At 40.7% G+C, this 15,842-nt stretch overlaps 1 protein-coding gene and 1 long non-coding RNA gene across 3 annotated transcripts in view; one reads left to right on the top strand and one right to left on the bottom strand.

The window, feature by feature from the left end:
- The window catches only part of col15a1b (collagen, type XV, alpha 1b), a 56,517-nt gene that overhangs the window by 10,376 nt on the left and 30,299 nt on the right, over positions 1–15,842 (bottom strand). For both annotated transcript variants that reach the window (XM_022191665.2, XM_022191664.2), the window contains 27 exons: positions 15,741–15,815; positions 15,363–15,449; positions 14,053–14,164; positions 13,585–13,625; positions 13,303–13,476; positions 13,179–13,205; positions 13,029–13,091; positions 11,748–11,825; positions 11,580–11,633; positions 11,344–11,496; positions 8,789–8,842; positions 8,450–8,485; positions 8,160–8,297; positions 7,365–7,424; positions 7,253–7,279; positions 7,034–7,075; positions 6,709–6,771; positions 6,098–6,133; positions 5,826–5,909; positions 4,614–4,676; positions 4,228–4,263; positions 3,845–3,907; positions 3,628–3,717; positions 2,070–2,105; positions 1,866–1,919; positions 1,619–1,675; positions 850–909 (listed from right to left, as the gene is read on the bottom strand). In XM_022191665.2, the coding sequence (XP_022047357.2) occupies positions 850–909; positions 1,619–1,675; positions 1,866–1,919; positions 2,070–2,105; positions 3,628–3,717; positions 3,845–3,907; positions 4,228–4,263; positions 4,614–4,676; positions 5,826–5,909; positions 6,098–6,133; positions 6,709–6,771; positions 7,034–7,075; positions 7,253–7,279; positions 7,365–7,424; positions 8,160–8,297; positions 8,450–8,485; positions 8,789–8,842; positions 11,344–11,496; positions 11,580–11,633; positions 11,748–11,825; positions 13,029–13,091; positions 13,179–13,205; positions 13,303–13,476; positions 13,585–13,625; positions 14,053–14,164; positions 15,363–15,449; positions 15,741–15,815 (1,863 nt within the window). The remainder of the gene's footprint in view (positions 1–849; positions 910–1,618; positions 1,676–1,865; positions 1,920–2,069; positions 2,106–3,627; positions 3,718–3,844; positions 3,908–4,227; positions 4,264–4,613; positions 4,677–5,825; positions 5,910–6,097; positions 6,134–6,708; positions 6,772–7,033; positions 7,076–7,252; positions 7,280–7,364; positions 7,425–8,159; positions 8,298–8,449; positions 8,486–8,788; positions 8,843–11,343; positions 11,497–11,579; positions 11,634–11,747; positions 11,826–13,028; positions 13,092–13,178; positions 13,206–13,302; positions 13,477–13,584; positions 13,626–14,052; positions 14,165–15,362; positions 15,450–15,740; positions 15,816–15,842) is intronic.
- Positions 857–12,105, top strand: LOC110949546 (uncharacterized). The gene is made up of 5 exons (XR_007944233.1): positions 857–925; positions 8,803–8,896; positions 11,350–11,513; positions 11,750–11,839; positions 11,949–12,105. It is a non-coding gene; the product is annotated as an uncharacterized LOC110949546 (long non-coding RNA).

Genomic DNA, 15,842 nt, shown 5'->3' with positions numbered 1-15,842 from the left:
CCCAGGCCAGAGAGCTGCCATGCTGTGAAACCCACACACCAACAGAACCACCAGATGGCCCGATTTCCAACTGAAACAGACCAATCAGATGGTCCAACTCAGACTTACTCGTCCCTTTTTGCAGTGCGGTCTGGGGCGCACCGGGAACACTGTCTTTAAGATTCAAAAAGAGCAGCGTGATCAGACTAAATGCTTCAAGATAATCACCCATCATTTGAAAAAAGTCAAACTGTAGATTTTAAGTGGCGCGTAGAAACAATGTTGCTCCTAAATACTGTTTGTCAGCCAAGACAGCTTCATCTGATGTGCTTTTGATCGCTGATTTTCTTCAAATTTGCTATTCTTGATTCAACAAACGATGTTATTTCAACGACATACACCTTTCAGTGTGTAATAACACCAACCAAACAATCTGTCCTTGAAAAGCTTTTTCATGCACCTTCAAGGAAATAAGATTGATTTTTTTAAACATTGTGTTGGGATTTGAAAGCTTGTAATTTACCTGTGAATTTTCGTTTGGTCCCACATAAATAATTTAAATCTGGAAACTGTTTCTATATTAAAAGAAGATCATTTAAGATCAGTAAAATTTTGATAAGATTAATTCAACAACACTTTCACGTTATAGGAACATGTCTCTAGTCTCCATACCCAGATCTGCACTGATGGCCTGACTGCTTTCTGTTTGTTCAACTGTTTAATAATTTGACAGCAGCTACTACTTAGGACTTACTTAGTATTTTTAATACTGTATTATTTAGATTTTTTTAAGAACATGCTATGCAATGTTTCAGATACGCTTATTATTATCCAATAATAAAGCAGCCTCTGATATACTGTCATACTTACTCCATTCAGACCCAGAATTCTCCCTGGGGGTCCAGGTGGACCAGGAGGTCCAGGAGGTCCCTGAGAGGAAGAACAAGTAAGAATATTTATTATGCACATTAAAGGTGAAATCCGTGCATGGTGTAGACTGCGTAATTATGTTCGTGAGCGAAGAAAACACATGTGGAACATCCAATCAAAGAAAAGGGCATGCATTCATGTTTTATTGAGCTGTTCTTTTTAAACCTACAAAGACATATTTCTGGCCCCCTAAAAACAGCAGAAACAGGCAGCACAAAACTGATTTATTACTGACTTATAAAGTTGATTTTAAATTTAAAGTTGTGTTTATGTGCAATGAGTAAATTATGTTAAATTTTCACACTTTTTTGTTTAGTTTCCTGGCTTCTACCCATGAGGTAATTCTGGCTGTCTAGCTGTTAAATTTTCCAGTGTGTTCACCGCCTAGCTTTCTAGCTTTCTCGCCTGTCTATCTGTCTTTCTTAGCTGTCTGATTCAGCAAGAAACAAGGCTGAGGAGAGGGTGTGTGTGCTGGAAAACTGATAAGTGAGATGACAGATCAGTAAAATGGTCGTTTGAGCTGAAAACTGAAGGGTCAGTGCTAGTTACAAATAAATGTCAAGTAAGCCACTTTATGTACAAGTATTTCACTAAGACTATCACAGAATGGTCTGTCTGGTGGTAAAATCTGATTTATGTATGAATATCCCTCTAATTTATAACTTGAACTGGATGATTGTGCTCTTTGCTTTCACTCCTTTCTTCTTACCGGTAAGCCAACAGAATCTCCTCTGTCACCTTTCCTCCCAGGCATACCAGGCCGACCCTGCAGAAAGAGAAAGAATAAAAGGATTTTTCTCTTTGCACTGACAAATATCCTTTTATTGGATGTGTCTCCTGTAGTGGCTTCATATATTCATTCATATTTTTCTTATCGTCTTTTGTGTACCAGTTCAGTAGACTCTACTGGTGGTAATTTCCTCACAATAAACAGTACGATCAATTAAAGCACTCACTGGGCGTCCAGGGAAACCATATTCTCCTTTTTGTCCGGTAGGTCCAATTGGGCCCTGAAATAAACATAAACACACATTAAAAATTGTAAATAATTTGTCAAAAATGGTATCAAAAAAAGAATAAATAGATTTGTTCAAAATGTTTCCTTACAGTGCTAGTAAGAGATTTACCAGGTGATGTAAAGTGTGTAGATATAAACTCACCATGAGTCCAGCAGGTCCTGGGAAGCCACGATCTCCCTGTAAAAGTCAAAGCAAGTAGAGCAAACTGTGGCAGTATTGAGCATGTTTTTACAGAAAAAAATCTTTTTAAGTATTTGATTTGTCATCATTTATACGGTTTGTGTTTTGTCCCCTCTGCAGGTATTTTTCACTGCACAGCTACACATTTCTGATCTGTATTTACTGACCACATCAACCTGTTTATTGTTCTCTTGAGTCGTCTCAGCTATCTTATTCTCTCTCCCCTTTACCCTCACCCCAGCTGGTTAAGGTAGATGTCTGCCCTCCCTGAGCCTGGCTCTGTTGGAGGTTTCCTCCTGCTAAAGAAGAGTGTTTTCTTTCCACTATTGCCAAAGGGATTCTTTGGATTTGTTAGGTTTCTATCTATAGTATGCTACTGTAAAGTCTTGCTGAGATAACTTGTGTTGTGAAATGGGAATCTTTTGGAGTAACCAGGACATGTACAGTGTAAACAGTACATGGTTCCAGCAGGGTTCTCGCCAGCGTGTTACGCTGTCATAACGGCCCGTTACGCTGTCATAACGGCCCGTTACGCTGTCAGTTTAAAAAATTACGCTGTGATTAGGGCCGCTATGCTGTTGTTTTGACAGATCAGGGTTCTTGCCAGCACATTTCAAAGATTACGCTGTTGTTATGAGAGTGTGTGGCTCCGTCATGAGAGAGGGAGAGACAGCAGCGTGTGTGTGTGTGTGTGTGTGTGAGAGAGAGGGGGAGAGCGAGATGTCCCAGCGACCCTGAATGCAGCGTGAGCGAGAGAGACGGCAGTCAGTTCGGTAGAGGAGGAGAGAAGGTGTGTAGTTGCTGGGTTGGCGGTACTGTACGGTTCAGCCACTGTTGATAGACAATAAAGGCTGCTGTGTTCTTCGATGCGGCTGGGCTCCTGTGTCTTTGCCTCTACGGCTGCTGAGGAAGTGAAGGGGGTTAACCCCGGGCTTCCTGACCACGGTCGGGAGCCGAACAGGAAGGGTTAACACTGTGACTTGTTGCGCTACGCTGTTATTTTGACAGATAACTCCATTTGCGTTTGTTTTTATCGACTGGGTGCCTATCTAGGTTAATTTATGTCTCCCCACCTCAGCCGTACTTTCCTGTCGATTGACCCGTTCCCGTGTATTGCGCGTGCGGGAGGATCCGCCGTTGCGCTGAAAAAAAATCCTGGTGAGAACCCTGTCCAGTTATGGATTCATCACCTTTGTCTTTGATCACTGCAGTAAGTTTAGGAGGAGTGTAAAGGAAGGAAGCAGTATTTGTCTTGTCAGATGTTCGGCCTGGAACAATAAACAGTTTTTTGACAGCTGTAGGAACAGGTTGCTGTAAGAGCTGCATGTTCTGTGAGTACTTGTTTGTGGTGTGTTATGAAATATGTTTGAACTCAAGTATCCAGATGAATGACAACGTTTACTTGCAAATAATTTTGTGTAGCATTTCAGTGGCTTTAAGTGTTGACTTAGTGACTCAGTTGTTCAGTGGGTAAATGACTATAGAATGAGTTAAGGCTGAAAGATCATCTGTCTGGTACCTTCATTCCTTTAGATCCCTGAGGGCCTCTTGGTGCAGAAAGGATAGAGCCGTCAGCAGCAATAGTCACTCCTGGTTCTCCTTTTTCTCCCTGAAAAAGCAAATAACATAAATAAAATATGTGATATTATTGTACATGGCAGAGGGTTTAAGCGTTTTTGTCTAGATAAGCAAATGTTTATTGAATGGTTTTTATTCCAGTGCATATTTTGCGTCACCTTAATCCCTGATGGCCCCTGGACGCCTGGAGGTCCTAGATCTCCTTTAGGTCCCCTGGGGCCCTAAGGAGGGATGAAACTATGGTCAGGCAAAGCTGAGAGGTTTAGCAAAGATGGCCATGAAACTTTAAATTCACATGTTTCCAGTGTCCAGAAATTTAATTTAGGTGATCTTAAAGGTGGCACTAGCTTTTGCAGTGCTTCAGGAACCTACCATGTTTAGCCCAAAGACAGCAAAAGCAAAAAGGGAAAAAAGCATGACATTGCTTTCAGATAAATGCATCTCTGTTCATTTATGCATTTACTACATTCAAAATTCTGTGGATTCAGTAAACTGGTGGAACACAAGCTCAGCACAGAGTGGTGTAGCAAAGTGATCTTACTGGAAATCCAGCTCTGCCAGGCAAACCTTCAGGGCCCTGCAGACAGACACACAAATGCCCACATGCATGTATGCAAATGCATGCATAAGCACACATAAAAGCAAACGCATTATTTATCTCATAAACTATTGATACACGCCATGCTCATGCACAGCATCACCAAAAACAATTGTAGCCACAACAGTTCAAAAATGCAATGATAGCCAGAGATGATGTCAAGGCAAGGAGAGAGAATTACACATCCTATCATGCTGGTCTGTCTTTATGTAGCTGTAGTGTACAGTATGTTTCACTAAAAGGGATGTCACAGGCGTTATGTCTGTATTCTCAAAGACAGAGAAGCATCAGAAACAGTCACTTTGCATTATTAGCTAACAGCTACGCACCATCTGCCCTGGTGGTCCTCTGATCTCTGTGAAGTTGAAGATGCCTTCTGTGATGTTGAGCAGCTGCAGATGGAACATATGAGGAGTCAATTTTGGAACTTTTAGCACATACAGACATTGGTAAAAAGCAGCATCTTTAGCCAACTGATCCTTTAACATTTTTTGCAGTTCACCCAATGAGCTACAAACTTTTAATTATTTTTGAAAGTTATTTTCTGGCCTTTCTGCCTTTATTATATAGGACAGTAGAGAGTGAGAATGACACGCAGTCAGATTTGAACCCATGACCGCTGTGTCGTGGACTATAGCTCATTCAGTCAGCTGAGCTGTTTTTCATTTTTTTAATTGTTGCAATCCGAGTGTTGATCATTTTTCTATACTGTAAAACTGTCACATTTCACATTTTTCTTGTTGGCCTCCGAAACTACTACATACTATTTTGGTACGTGGTAGAAAAAAATCATTTCAAACACCTTTGTTTGTTTGACATCAAGCACAACGCTGCACTGTAACAAATTTCCTGTAAAATTATTCCCATTTTTAGAGTGTTACAATTGTAATTTATTTCAGCAGTTAATTACTGTGAACTTGATGGCAGTAGTCTACAGTAAAATATAAGGTTTACTGTTTAATACTGTAAGAAGGCTTTTCTATAATATACTGTATTTACATTGTGTTGTCACTATAATTAACATTAACTGTAGTTTTATTTCTTGTTTTTGTCATGTTGCATCTAGTTTTTATGTTGCGCCAGTTTGTTGTCGTTTTGCTTCTGTTTTTGTAGTTTTTAGCTAAATCTGTCATTTTGAGTCTTGTTTTTCTTTCGTGTTTTATGTTTCATGTCTCATTTGTTTTGTCATGTGTCACATTTTTATTTTGTGTCTCAATTGTGCCACTTTCTTTCCTTTTATTTCTTTTTTTTGTTGACATTTTGTGTCTGGTTATTGCTGTTCTGCGTCTCGTTTGTGTTGTTTTTTGCCACACTTTGTTCAATTCACACAATCAGTTTTTAACCACAGCCTGCTGTTAACTGTCATTCTTGTTTCTTGTTCCGAAAAAGCATCCGATTTTACTGTTTTTAATCATATCTTAGTAAAAGAAAACACTACTGCTAGAGTTTGGCTGCATTTTTACAGTTATTTATAATAGTGTGTATTTAGATTTTTCTTTCAGCTGATTGTAATTTATGCGTGTTTTTGTGCGTTCACATACATCCTGTAGATTAGCACTGGGTCCAGGAGGCCCAGGTGGACCAGGTGGTCCTGGGATACTGAGTCCATCAGCACCTCGATCACCCTGCAGTACACATGATGCTGAATAGTTAGTCATTTATCAAAAAAGGATGGTAAAGAGTTATTTGAAAGACACAGTAAGAAGTGTGTCATACATCTAAGATTTCAGTATCTAGCATCAAGTAGTGTTGAGAAGGTGAAACAAACTGTACACTGCATGAGGCACAAAAAAGTTTGCTTTAGTGATCCTACCTGAGGTCCTGGACTGCCTTTTTCTCCTTTGGCCCCCTGTTTGTAAAGAGAAACAAAACCATTATAATGTGTGCTGATAGCCACTTTCAAAAAACTGCACGATACTTTAGGAAGACATAAATGCTGACTTTGATATGTTATCATCCTCCGCATGAAACAAAGGCATTCAGTTTAAAAATGCTCACCAACACATTCACAAAAAAGGGATATCAACCTCATACAGAGAGAAATAAACATTTTAACAAATGGCAAACAATATTGACAAATCACTTTTTAGGTTGATCTGGCATACTTGTTTGGAAACAGTTGCCTATGTTTACACTCAGCTGCTACAGAGAGACATGAGTTTTAATTGAAGTTGTATTTCACACCAAATCTGGAGGGAAATGCTCCGCTATGGTCACCAGTTAGCTGCAAACGGAGCACTATCTGGTGTATGATGCTGGGAAAGTTCTGTACAATGGGTTTTTACATTAATTTAAGAGCAGAATTTTACATTATTCATGATGGTAAATGGTCCATGGAAATTGAATATCTGTTCACAACATCACTTGATTTCAAGACAACCCTGTTTGGAGCCACATTATCTCCATCTAACACCTGTTACTTACCCGAGCACCTGGTAGTCCAGCAGGACCCTGAAGACCCTCTGGTCCTGGGTCACCTGGTTCCCCCTGCAATCACAGAGAGACACCACAAATTTTGCAAAGGGCAGAGGTGATTAAACTGTACCATTAACTTGGACAGTAGTTACATGAATTCCATCAACTGGAAATGCTTAAACATATATAAACAAGATTCTTTAACAAATGGTAGGAAATACTTTTCAAGGATTTTCCTCATCGTGTGAGGCCAGTGAGATGGTACAGTGAGCATAAAAAGGCCATCTGTTGGCCACAAAGAAACATGAGAAGTGCTATTTCAAAATAGATTTACCTTGACCGTGAGGCCTGGTGCTCCTGGAGCTCCATCCTCACCCTAAAGAAGACACACAAGAGCATCTTCATCAACCAAGTATTGAGGGACAATAAACAGCTCATGCAAATGCACACTATGCACAGAGGAACCATGCGTATAGTGTTATCAGCTGTTAAAAACATGCTATGTTCTGCAAACAGAATGTGTAAAATTACCACAAATTCACAAATACATTACCTGTAGTCCCTGAGGCCCAGGTGGACCCTGGAAAGCACAGAACAGAAAACACTTGATAAATATAAAACAATATACACGGTGCACATAAACACAAACACACTCTCATACTGACCTGTGGGCCTCTGACACCAGCTCCGATCAGCATGTCGCTCTTTCCAGATCCCTCCATATCCTGAAAACAAAAAGTTTTGATGATACACACTGGAGTGAAATGTTATCAACTCATGTGGTGAGGCAACACGGTCTCACGGGGATTCGTGAAACTGTTACGTAAATTTTTTGTTTCTTTTTCGTGCGCACCAACACGATTTCGTCATGTTTTTCGTGCCGCTCACCACGAAATGTTTTTCGTGTTGCTCACAATGAAACCTGCTGTGGTAATCACATCTGAAAGTGGATTATACCGGCGGATTCATGACGATCTAAGCTGTCCATCGGCGTATACTGCTTGTGTGATCGCGTTTGCGGCCGCCGGACATTCTTTAAATTCCTATGCAAATTGGTAAGTGTACCACCGGGTTATGGTTAGGTTATGGTTAGGGTTATGGTTAGGGACGATGTCATGCAAAATATAACGTTGGATTCGCCATGGTTTTACATTAAAAATATAATACACACATTCGTTTGAAATACGTTCTGGGTGGCACGAAAAGTCCGCCGTTTAAAATACATTGGTGTGCATTTCGTGGTGAGCGGCACGAAAAACATGATGAAATCGTGTTGGTGCGCACGAAACCGAAACAAAAATTTACGTAACAGTTTCACGAATCCTCGTGAGATCGGGCTGGGTGAGGACAGTGTTGCCTTTTGCTCTTTACTATTGCACAGTAACTCATGATCTCCCCTCAACTCATCAGTTAAAGTAAGGCTGGAGAGTAGCCGTGATATGTAATGTAGGTGAGGTCACCTCTGCAAAGAATTTCGTTCCTGGCGGTCCAGGTGGGCCAGGGGGTCCTGGACGACCTGCTGGGCCTCTCTTTCCTGGTGGACCAACAGGACCCTGAGGTCCTGGAGTTCCTTCTCCACCCATGGACCCAGATTCACCCTGAATAAACACACATGATACTATTATTAGCAACAGGTGTCTCAATAACATTTAGTAGTTTTTCATTTAAGAGCAGAGATGCTGCTTATTCTCGGGAAAGCACAAGAAGCAGAGTTTATTTCCCCTACTCTAGTTTGAGTACTGTAAATTACCTTTGGTCCAGGTGGCCCAGGTAGCCCTATGTCACCCTGGAGATGTAAATTTGGAACAAAGAAAGAAAGTTAATTCTTGACCCAGTAAAATCAAGACATTTGATCAGTGCTGATAGAGGAAATCCAAAACAATGTATCGTGTATAGAACAGTATCAGTAAACCACTTGTAATCACTATCGTACATTAAAGTCACTAATTTATCCTCTTCGTTACAAAAAAGACCATTTCGGCCAATGACGTCCACATTTGGTAAACCATTCAGTAGGTTGACAATTAGGTATAGCTTCGCTTTGTGTATATAATCTAATGAGCTTCCCAATTCGTCTTGATGTTCATACCTTCTCTCCCACAGCTCCAGGTGGACCAGGAGTCCCATCTTTTCCTGCTGGACCCTGGACAGACACAAGCAGAATGTACACAAATAAAGCCGTGGGAGGTCGCAGAAGGTATGCTAGTGTGAGAACTTAGCTCTGTGTTGACCTTGTAGCCAGGTAGCAACACCAAGTTTAAAGGAACAATCAAATTTCTGGCTCTTTAGTCAGCGTTCCTTACATGATAATATCATCCACACCGGTGTCATTCTGAGTTCTTACCATGAGCATTACATTCAAACATAATAAAAAAAAATGTGTAGACAGTCTTAAGCAATTGTGTACGGGTGCCGTTTTAAAGTGGGATTAATGTCATTGTATTGTATTATAACTTATTTCATCCTTGACAAGTCTGGCTGAATATAAATGAACTAACATATCTCCCAGTTAGAGCCAAAGATTAAGACTTTGACTGCCATTCAGCTGAACATAGCATGAAGTGGTGGTGTCAACAACCACAGAGGTGAGGATGATTTTATCGTTTTGCCTTACCACATCACAGGAAAGCTGAAGTTTTGAAAAATTCAATGTATTCCTTTAACCAAAGCACAGCATTGTGCCATTTCTGTACCGTTTGTTGAGCACAAACTGACAGAATAAGGTACTGCAGACCTCAGACGTTTTCAGAAAAACATCAAATTCCAAAGCACACTGATTTATGTTCTCCCATTCTGAGCAAAATCAGTATGCCCTGGTGCATTGAGAACAACCCAATATACAACAAAATAAAAGAAAACAAAAGTAGAGTTCTTCCTTTACCATGCTGGATGAAAGAAGCGTAAGGCTCTGTGGTTATTTGTGTGTATATTTGGTTTGTGGTCAGTTCCTTTCAGTTCAGTAAAGTGCTAGCCTAGCTGCGCTAGACAACCCACGGCAACGAATTTAATTCTCTGCCAGGGTGGGTCTAGTTACCCTCCATAAGGCTCGAGGCTGGATGCTCCTAAAACTGGCCGGACGAATCACCATGAAGTGTAGAGTCAGAAGGCGGGCGTAACTAAGTGACGACAGAGGCGCGACGATTCTGACAGAAACAACCGGCGCACAATAAACAGTTATCTTTCGACTCGGCTTTGGCCACAGCCCTTAAAGATTTGAAGCTAAAATTCAACTTGAAAGATAAACAAAGGACGGCACTAAAGGTTTTCATTGAGAAGAAAGACGTATTTGAACTTATGCCGACGGGATATGGCAAATCCTTAATATACCAGTTGGCTCCGCTGGTTGGAAAGCTAATGGGACTTAGCCACAATCCGCCGGCGCTCTCGGAACTACGTCAGCCTATTCGTTACACTGATTGGTTGTATACCTACCCAACTGCTGCAGAGTGATTTGAAAGACAATCTTTTAGCCCGCCTCCCTCCCTGTCGAGCGGTCCTAGACCCTTGTGCCTTCAGAAGCATGGGTCTAGCGCGGCTAGGCTAGTAAAGTGCAACTTCAAGCTGTAACTGAACAGAAAGCAAATGAACCACAGGGTTTATCAAGAAGCAAAGAAAGCAGTGATACCTGTCACACATGTATACTCACTCACTCACACAAACTCTTCAGCCAGTGAAGTAAAAACAGTTTCAGTTTAGGCAGTTGTCAGCCAGCAGTTAGGACAACATGGTTGGAGGTAATGTACAGTCATTACTGCCTGAGCATTGAGGCAGTAAGCTCAGACTCGTCTTCATTACTAGTCTCACTGGTTTAATATAGAGAAAGCAAAAACTGATTTATCGTAAATTTAGACCTATGACTTTCTCAGCATTCTATTTATTATCATAAATCTCCGGTGGATGAGCGTTGCCACCTCAATACTCTGGCTTTTGACTGTAATTCTGAATTTGTTTGCTGGTTTTCAAGCAAACCAGGTATGTATACCTCGCCTGAACCCCAACCGGACCCGAAGTCAAGCCCAGAACCAGAGCTGGAGTCAGAACTGAAACCAGATCCGAGGTCTGAGCTGAGGACAGAGGACAACTCTGAGCTCAAACCTGAACCATCAGGCCCAGAACCACTAAACAAATCCTCAAACATCTGGAACAGAATAGAGAGGCGGAAGAGATAGCAGGAATGACAGAGAAAAAGTAGAAAATAAGGCAGGTAGTAGAATAAAGAATAGTATTGGATATGAAGGAAGACACGATGGAGGATGACAGAAAAGAAAAGGGAGGATAGAGGACAAAAAGGTCATTGACTTAGACATGCACAAATACAAATAGGTTACTCTACAGTAGGATATAATTTTTTTTAAACTAAAAAGGTTTAACTCGAGTGAGAATGAAGCCACATAAAATTGATAAAGAGAAGAAGTGACAACACTCAGTGATCATGAAATGACAGAAACACAGTGACACTAAAATGCGAGAAATAAACTTATAAGAAGACATTCAGTTAAACTGAAAAGTCACCTTATCTAGAAAAAACTAACAACGTGAAAACATGATCAAATACCACCACTGTTACAAATAGACTGCAGATCATTGCTTCGTCTTGCATATTTCCACCATAATTTAACTTGGATTAACTGAAATCTAACTTACTGGTAGCCCAAGTATTCCTGGGGGTCCGTTTCTACCCGGCACACCAGACGGTCCTTCATACCCTGGAGAGAGGCCTTCTGTGGTGTCAGATGATGACATGTGGGGTCCAGGGAGACCAGGAGGTCCTGGAGGCCCTGGTGGACCAGGAGGACCCTGAAGGAAAGCGAGAGGTAATTTTTTCTACTTTGTAAGCTAAATTATATCAAAATATAATCTATTATCTGTCTTTCTCTTACCCTAATGAGTACAGTATCACTGTCCAGGTCCTCCAACAGGGCATCTGGTCCATACTGAAACACAAATGTTGAGATGTTTGTCTTTCATTTACCACATGCTGTTTTATTATTTTTTTAAAAGCAGCACATCCAAATATTGTGGTTAAAGCATAATCTGGTGTTGCTCACAGGCACACTGCGTGATCTTGGGGGTCCAGGAGGTCCAGGAAGGCCGGGGGGGCCTGGTGAACCAACTCCTGGGTCTCCCTTTAGAGGGGAAGGTAAGAGAAAGAGGAGAAGACTTTAAGTTTCTCCTTTTAATGTACATTTACTGTAAAACTGTGAGAGGCGCAGTAAAGTTCCAAGTCTGTTCTTCTTGTGCACAAACAGAGCTCGCCAAGACCTGCAACAGGTGCCAGCGATGTCTGTTGGGAGTCAGGATTCTTCAAGGTGAAAAGACTTACTTTTACTGTCAAACTGCAACAGGGCAAGTTTTTATAAAAAAGTGAGAAAGTCGGTTTTTGTACATTAAACTGTATAACTATCATTTGTTATTGCGATTTTTTTTTCTCATCCATTCGACAGACTGATGAGAGAATCAGGAAGACAGTAGTGTTTTCATTTCATTTACATTTTTACTCCAAGGAACGTGGTGGAGTTATGTGGTGATTGGTGCATGTTTGTCTGTCTGTTAGCAACATTACTCAAAGACGGAATGACGGATTTGACTGAAATTTTGAGATTTTGGCAGTGATGCACCTTATAATGTCGATCCATGCATGGGTTAAGGATTTCCGTACCATTGCGAGATAGCGGCACGGCGTCACTGCAATTATAACAACAAGTGAACACTATGTCAGCTGACAATCGGTGATTGCGATCCTACTACAAATCCGGACCTATTGGAAATGAGTCAAGGAATAATTGATTAATTTGTGGGAGTGTTTCTGAGTCCCATCAATTACTGCCGCCCGCTACATATTTAGGCCATGTGATTTGGCACAAATGACCTGAACTCTGGCGCGATTCTTTTTTAAAAATGACATTCTCCATCGTAACAATGCATCTTGTCATAGCGTGCTGTAAATGTACAAGGTTTTTGGCCACAGCAACACAATCATCACTCCATTTGTAATATTTAGCTTCCTGTGACTTCCCTAATGTGAAATCTGTTTTAAAGTGTCAGCATTTTGACACAGCGGTGTAGATGCAGTAGGCATCACAGATGGTGCTTGACATGCTCACATAATGAAATTTCCAGTGTTCCAAACATGACAGGAGCACTGGGAGCAGTGAGTCACCTCACAAAGACAGCACTTTGAAATGAAGTGCCATATTTGATTCATATATCTTTTTTTTGTATTTAGACATGCAATTGGATTTTTTTTTTTATATCACAGCTCATGTTTGGCATAATAGTCTAGCACTTTCCATGGTTCATGAAATGCAACATGGGTGCTTAAGCTGTACCTTTTCTCCTTTAACTCCAACTTCTCCATTCAAACCTGGGAATCCTTGAGATCCTCTCAGACCCTGAAGATGAAAATACAAATATAAAGTACAGAAATAACACAGAAAAATCCCTGCAAGAAACCCCTAATAAAGTGACAATTAACTTACTGGATCACCCTTTTCACCCTTGCTTCCCTGTGAAAAGAAACGGTAAAAACAAAGGATTTAGGATCAGTGCTCGGGTTGTCCTGCTTGTAAAAGAAAGGTAGCTCTCTCTCTTTTCCACACAAACCTTCTGTCCATCTCTCCCTCGTTGTCCAGGAGATCCAGGGGCTCCTGGTGGTCCCTGTGGCCCAAATGGTCCGAGCTGAGTCCCCCCAGGTGCAAGTGTAGGGCCTGGGGGACCAGGTGGGCCAGGTGGTCCAGGATCGCCACGTTCTCCTTTAAGCCCAGGCTTGGCATGAGCCTGTAAATTTAAAAAAATAAAAGTTTGAATTATTTAGATCTATAGAGAAAACAAACTTCTGAAACTTGCGGATAAGAGAGAAAACAAGAGGTCCATTTCTGAACTCACATCTCTGGATCGCTCTCCTGGCTCCTCAGTCCTCTGTGGCACTATAGACAACATAAGACATAATCAAATTAGTCAGATTCCCATGAAGTAACTCTGACTGAACTATAATCTGCCACTTGGCGAGCATCCTGGTGGTTCAGATTCACACAGACAAAGCATACAATAAGAAGTTATCAGAGATGATTTTGGTGTCTAACTGCTGTAATATAATCCAGACTGTCACACTATTTATTGATTGATAAGGTTTTGATAATATTCTCTTTTGATGCATTATACCAATATATTTATTTGCACTCTGTGTTTTAAATTTATGTCCTTAAACTTTTGTTTTTCTTCTGTATAAATAAACATAACTTGAAGCTACTACTAAAGAGATAACACAAAGATAAAAATCCTAAAAGTCCAGTTAATTACTAGGTCATGTCTGATATACATTAAATAAAACATAACATTAAAGTTCATTCTGACCTCTGACTAGCAGCTCATTGGCCACCGTTGGAGTCATGCGACCAGAATACTCCTCAAGCTCCACCTCTGGAGCCTGAGTGGGTGGAGCTCTAACGGGAACACTGTCCTCCCCCTAAAAAAAAGATAAACACGAAGGTCGGTAAAATTAGATGGCTTCTTCTGCAGTTCGCTCATCAAAGATCTGTACAGTATAATAGGAGACGGACCGACTGAGCGAGTGTGAATTCTTGTCTGGGTTATTTAGCTTTTCAGATTTGGTATGAGGCAAGCTTCCTGTATTTATCTGTACGCTCTCTTCATGAACACATTGAAAAGCTTAAGTCAAAGCTGGAAACAAATTGACTTTCTGTGGCTCTTGAAAACTTAACTCACAAAGATTCATTCTCTAGAGACCTGGAATATGTGATGGATTTGGCTTAACTAGAAGTGAGATAGCATCTGCTGAAGAGTACATTTAAAGTTCAAATGAGCTCCAAGTACAAAGTAAATGCTGTATTGCAGAGTAAATAACAAATATGATGTTATCAGTACTGTTTCTCTTCTCTGTTGATAATGAAGTTCCCCAGACCCTACAAGAAATGCTGAGACTTTAACATGTAATATCAGTTGTTCAGCTTCTGAAGAACAATTTCCTTTGAAGCCTCAGTGTCAGTTTTGATTCTGGGATGTTTGAGGTCAAAGTGACTTCCAGTTTGTGGGAGGATGAAAGAGAAGAAACACACATATACTTGTTCACAGGTGTTAAATGAGCAGGGGGATGACTTGGTCAGTGAGATCAAGGTCACAGATTTCGCAAACAGTAGAAACAGTTTTGTTGTTCTTCAGTGCAAAGTGAGAGCGACACATTATGTCCAACAGATGGGGAATGCCCAGAGCAACAATTGCTCTGCCAGTTGCCAGTTGTCTCAAATTAAATCTCACTATTTAAATGGTCAGATACAAAGATTTAGATTTTTATCATATTTTTAATGATCTTTTTGCTCATTTGGATAAAATACATTTCAAATAAATTTGAAGAGGTTAGCCTCCATGAAAATCTGTGAAATCCCAAAGGACAAAACTATCACTTCCCCAAAATACAAGTCTATACTCAAATACGCAGTACACATGCGGTACAGCTACTTCTGAGCTCTGGATATCCAGAAAACCATGGTTAACAGTCATTTAAAGTGTAAATCCACAAGCTTAAAAATGACCATACTTGCTAGACATCGTTTCAGGAACATGTTTGTCAAACTCATGACATGTAGAATATATTAATGTAAATCTGAAAAAAAAAAAAGGTTTTATCCAGTCACCTTTCCACTGACCTGTTTTCTCCCCTGTGTGATCTTCATGGTGTCTTCCTCAGTCTCTCTGTCATCCAGAGCATCATCTCCACTGGCATAACCAGAGGCCTTCATCACAACAACGCATTAGATAGAGAAAACAAAAATAAAAGGCATTATGTCAAGCAATACTGATGCAATGTCCCATTTTGGCTCAGTACTGATATCAACTGCAAAGTCTTTTGAACACCCAAGTGCAAGTCGAGGTGTGTTGATTTGTCCTTTGACCACAAGGGGGTGCTGTTGATCCATGTATTATCAGTATTTCGAACGAGACACTTCTGTTTAGTATCAAACAATCCTCCTCTGCTCAGTAAATGTGCTGGGAAACAAACTGTAGTGTTAATGTTTGTGTCTCACATAAGGATCGTCGTCTTCACACTGCTCCTCGGCTGCTCTGGGGTCATTTTTTATGACCAGCTGCTGAATAGAACCCTAGAATGGGAGAAAGACAGAATTAAG

Source organism: Acanthochromis polyacanthus, chromosome 9 (assembly GCF_021347895.1).
Source record: "Acanthochromis polyacanthus isolate Apoly-LR-REF ecotype Palm Island chromosome 9, KAUST_Apoly_ChrSc, whole genome shotgun sequence".
Lineage (NCBI taxonomy): Eukaryota > Metazoa > Chordata > Actinopteri > Pomacentridae > Acanthochromis > Acanthochromis polyacanthus.
Note: the sequence above shows the minus strand (reverse complement) of the source record. Positions and strands in the feature narration are given on the sequence as shown.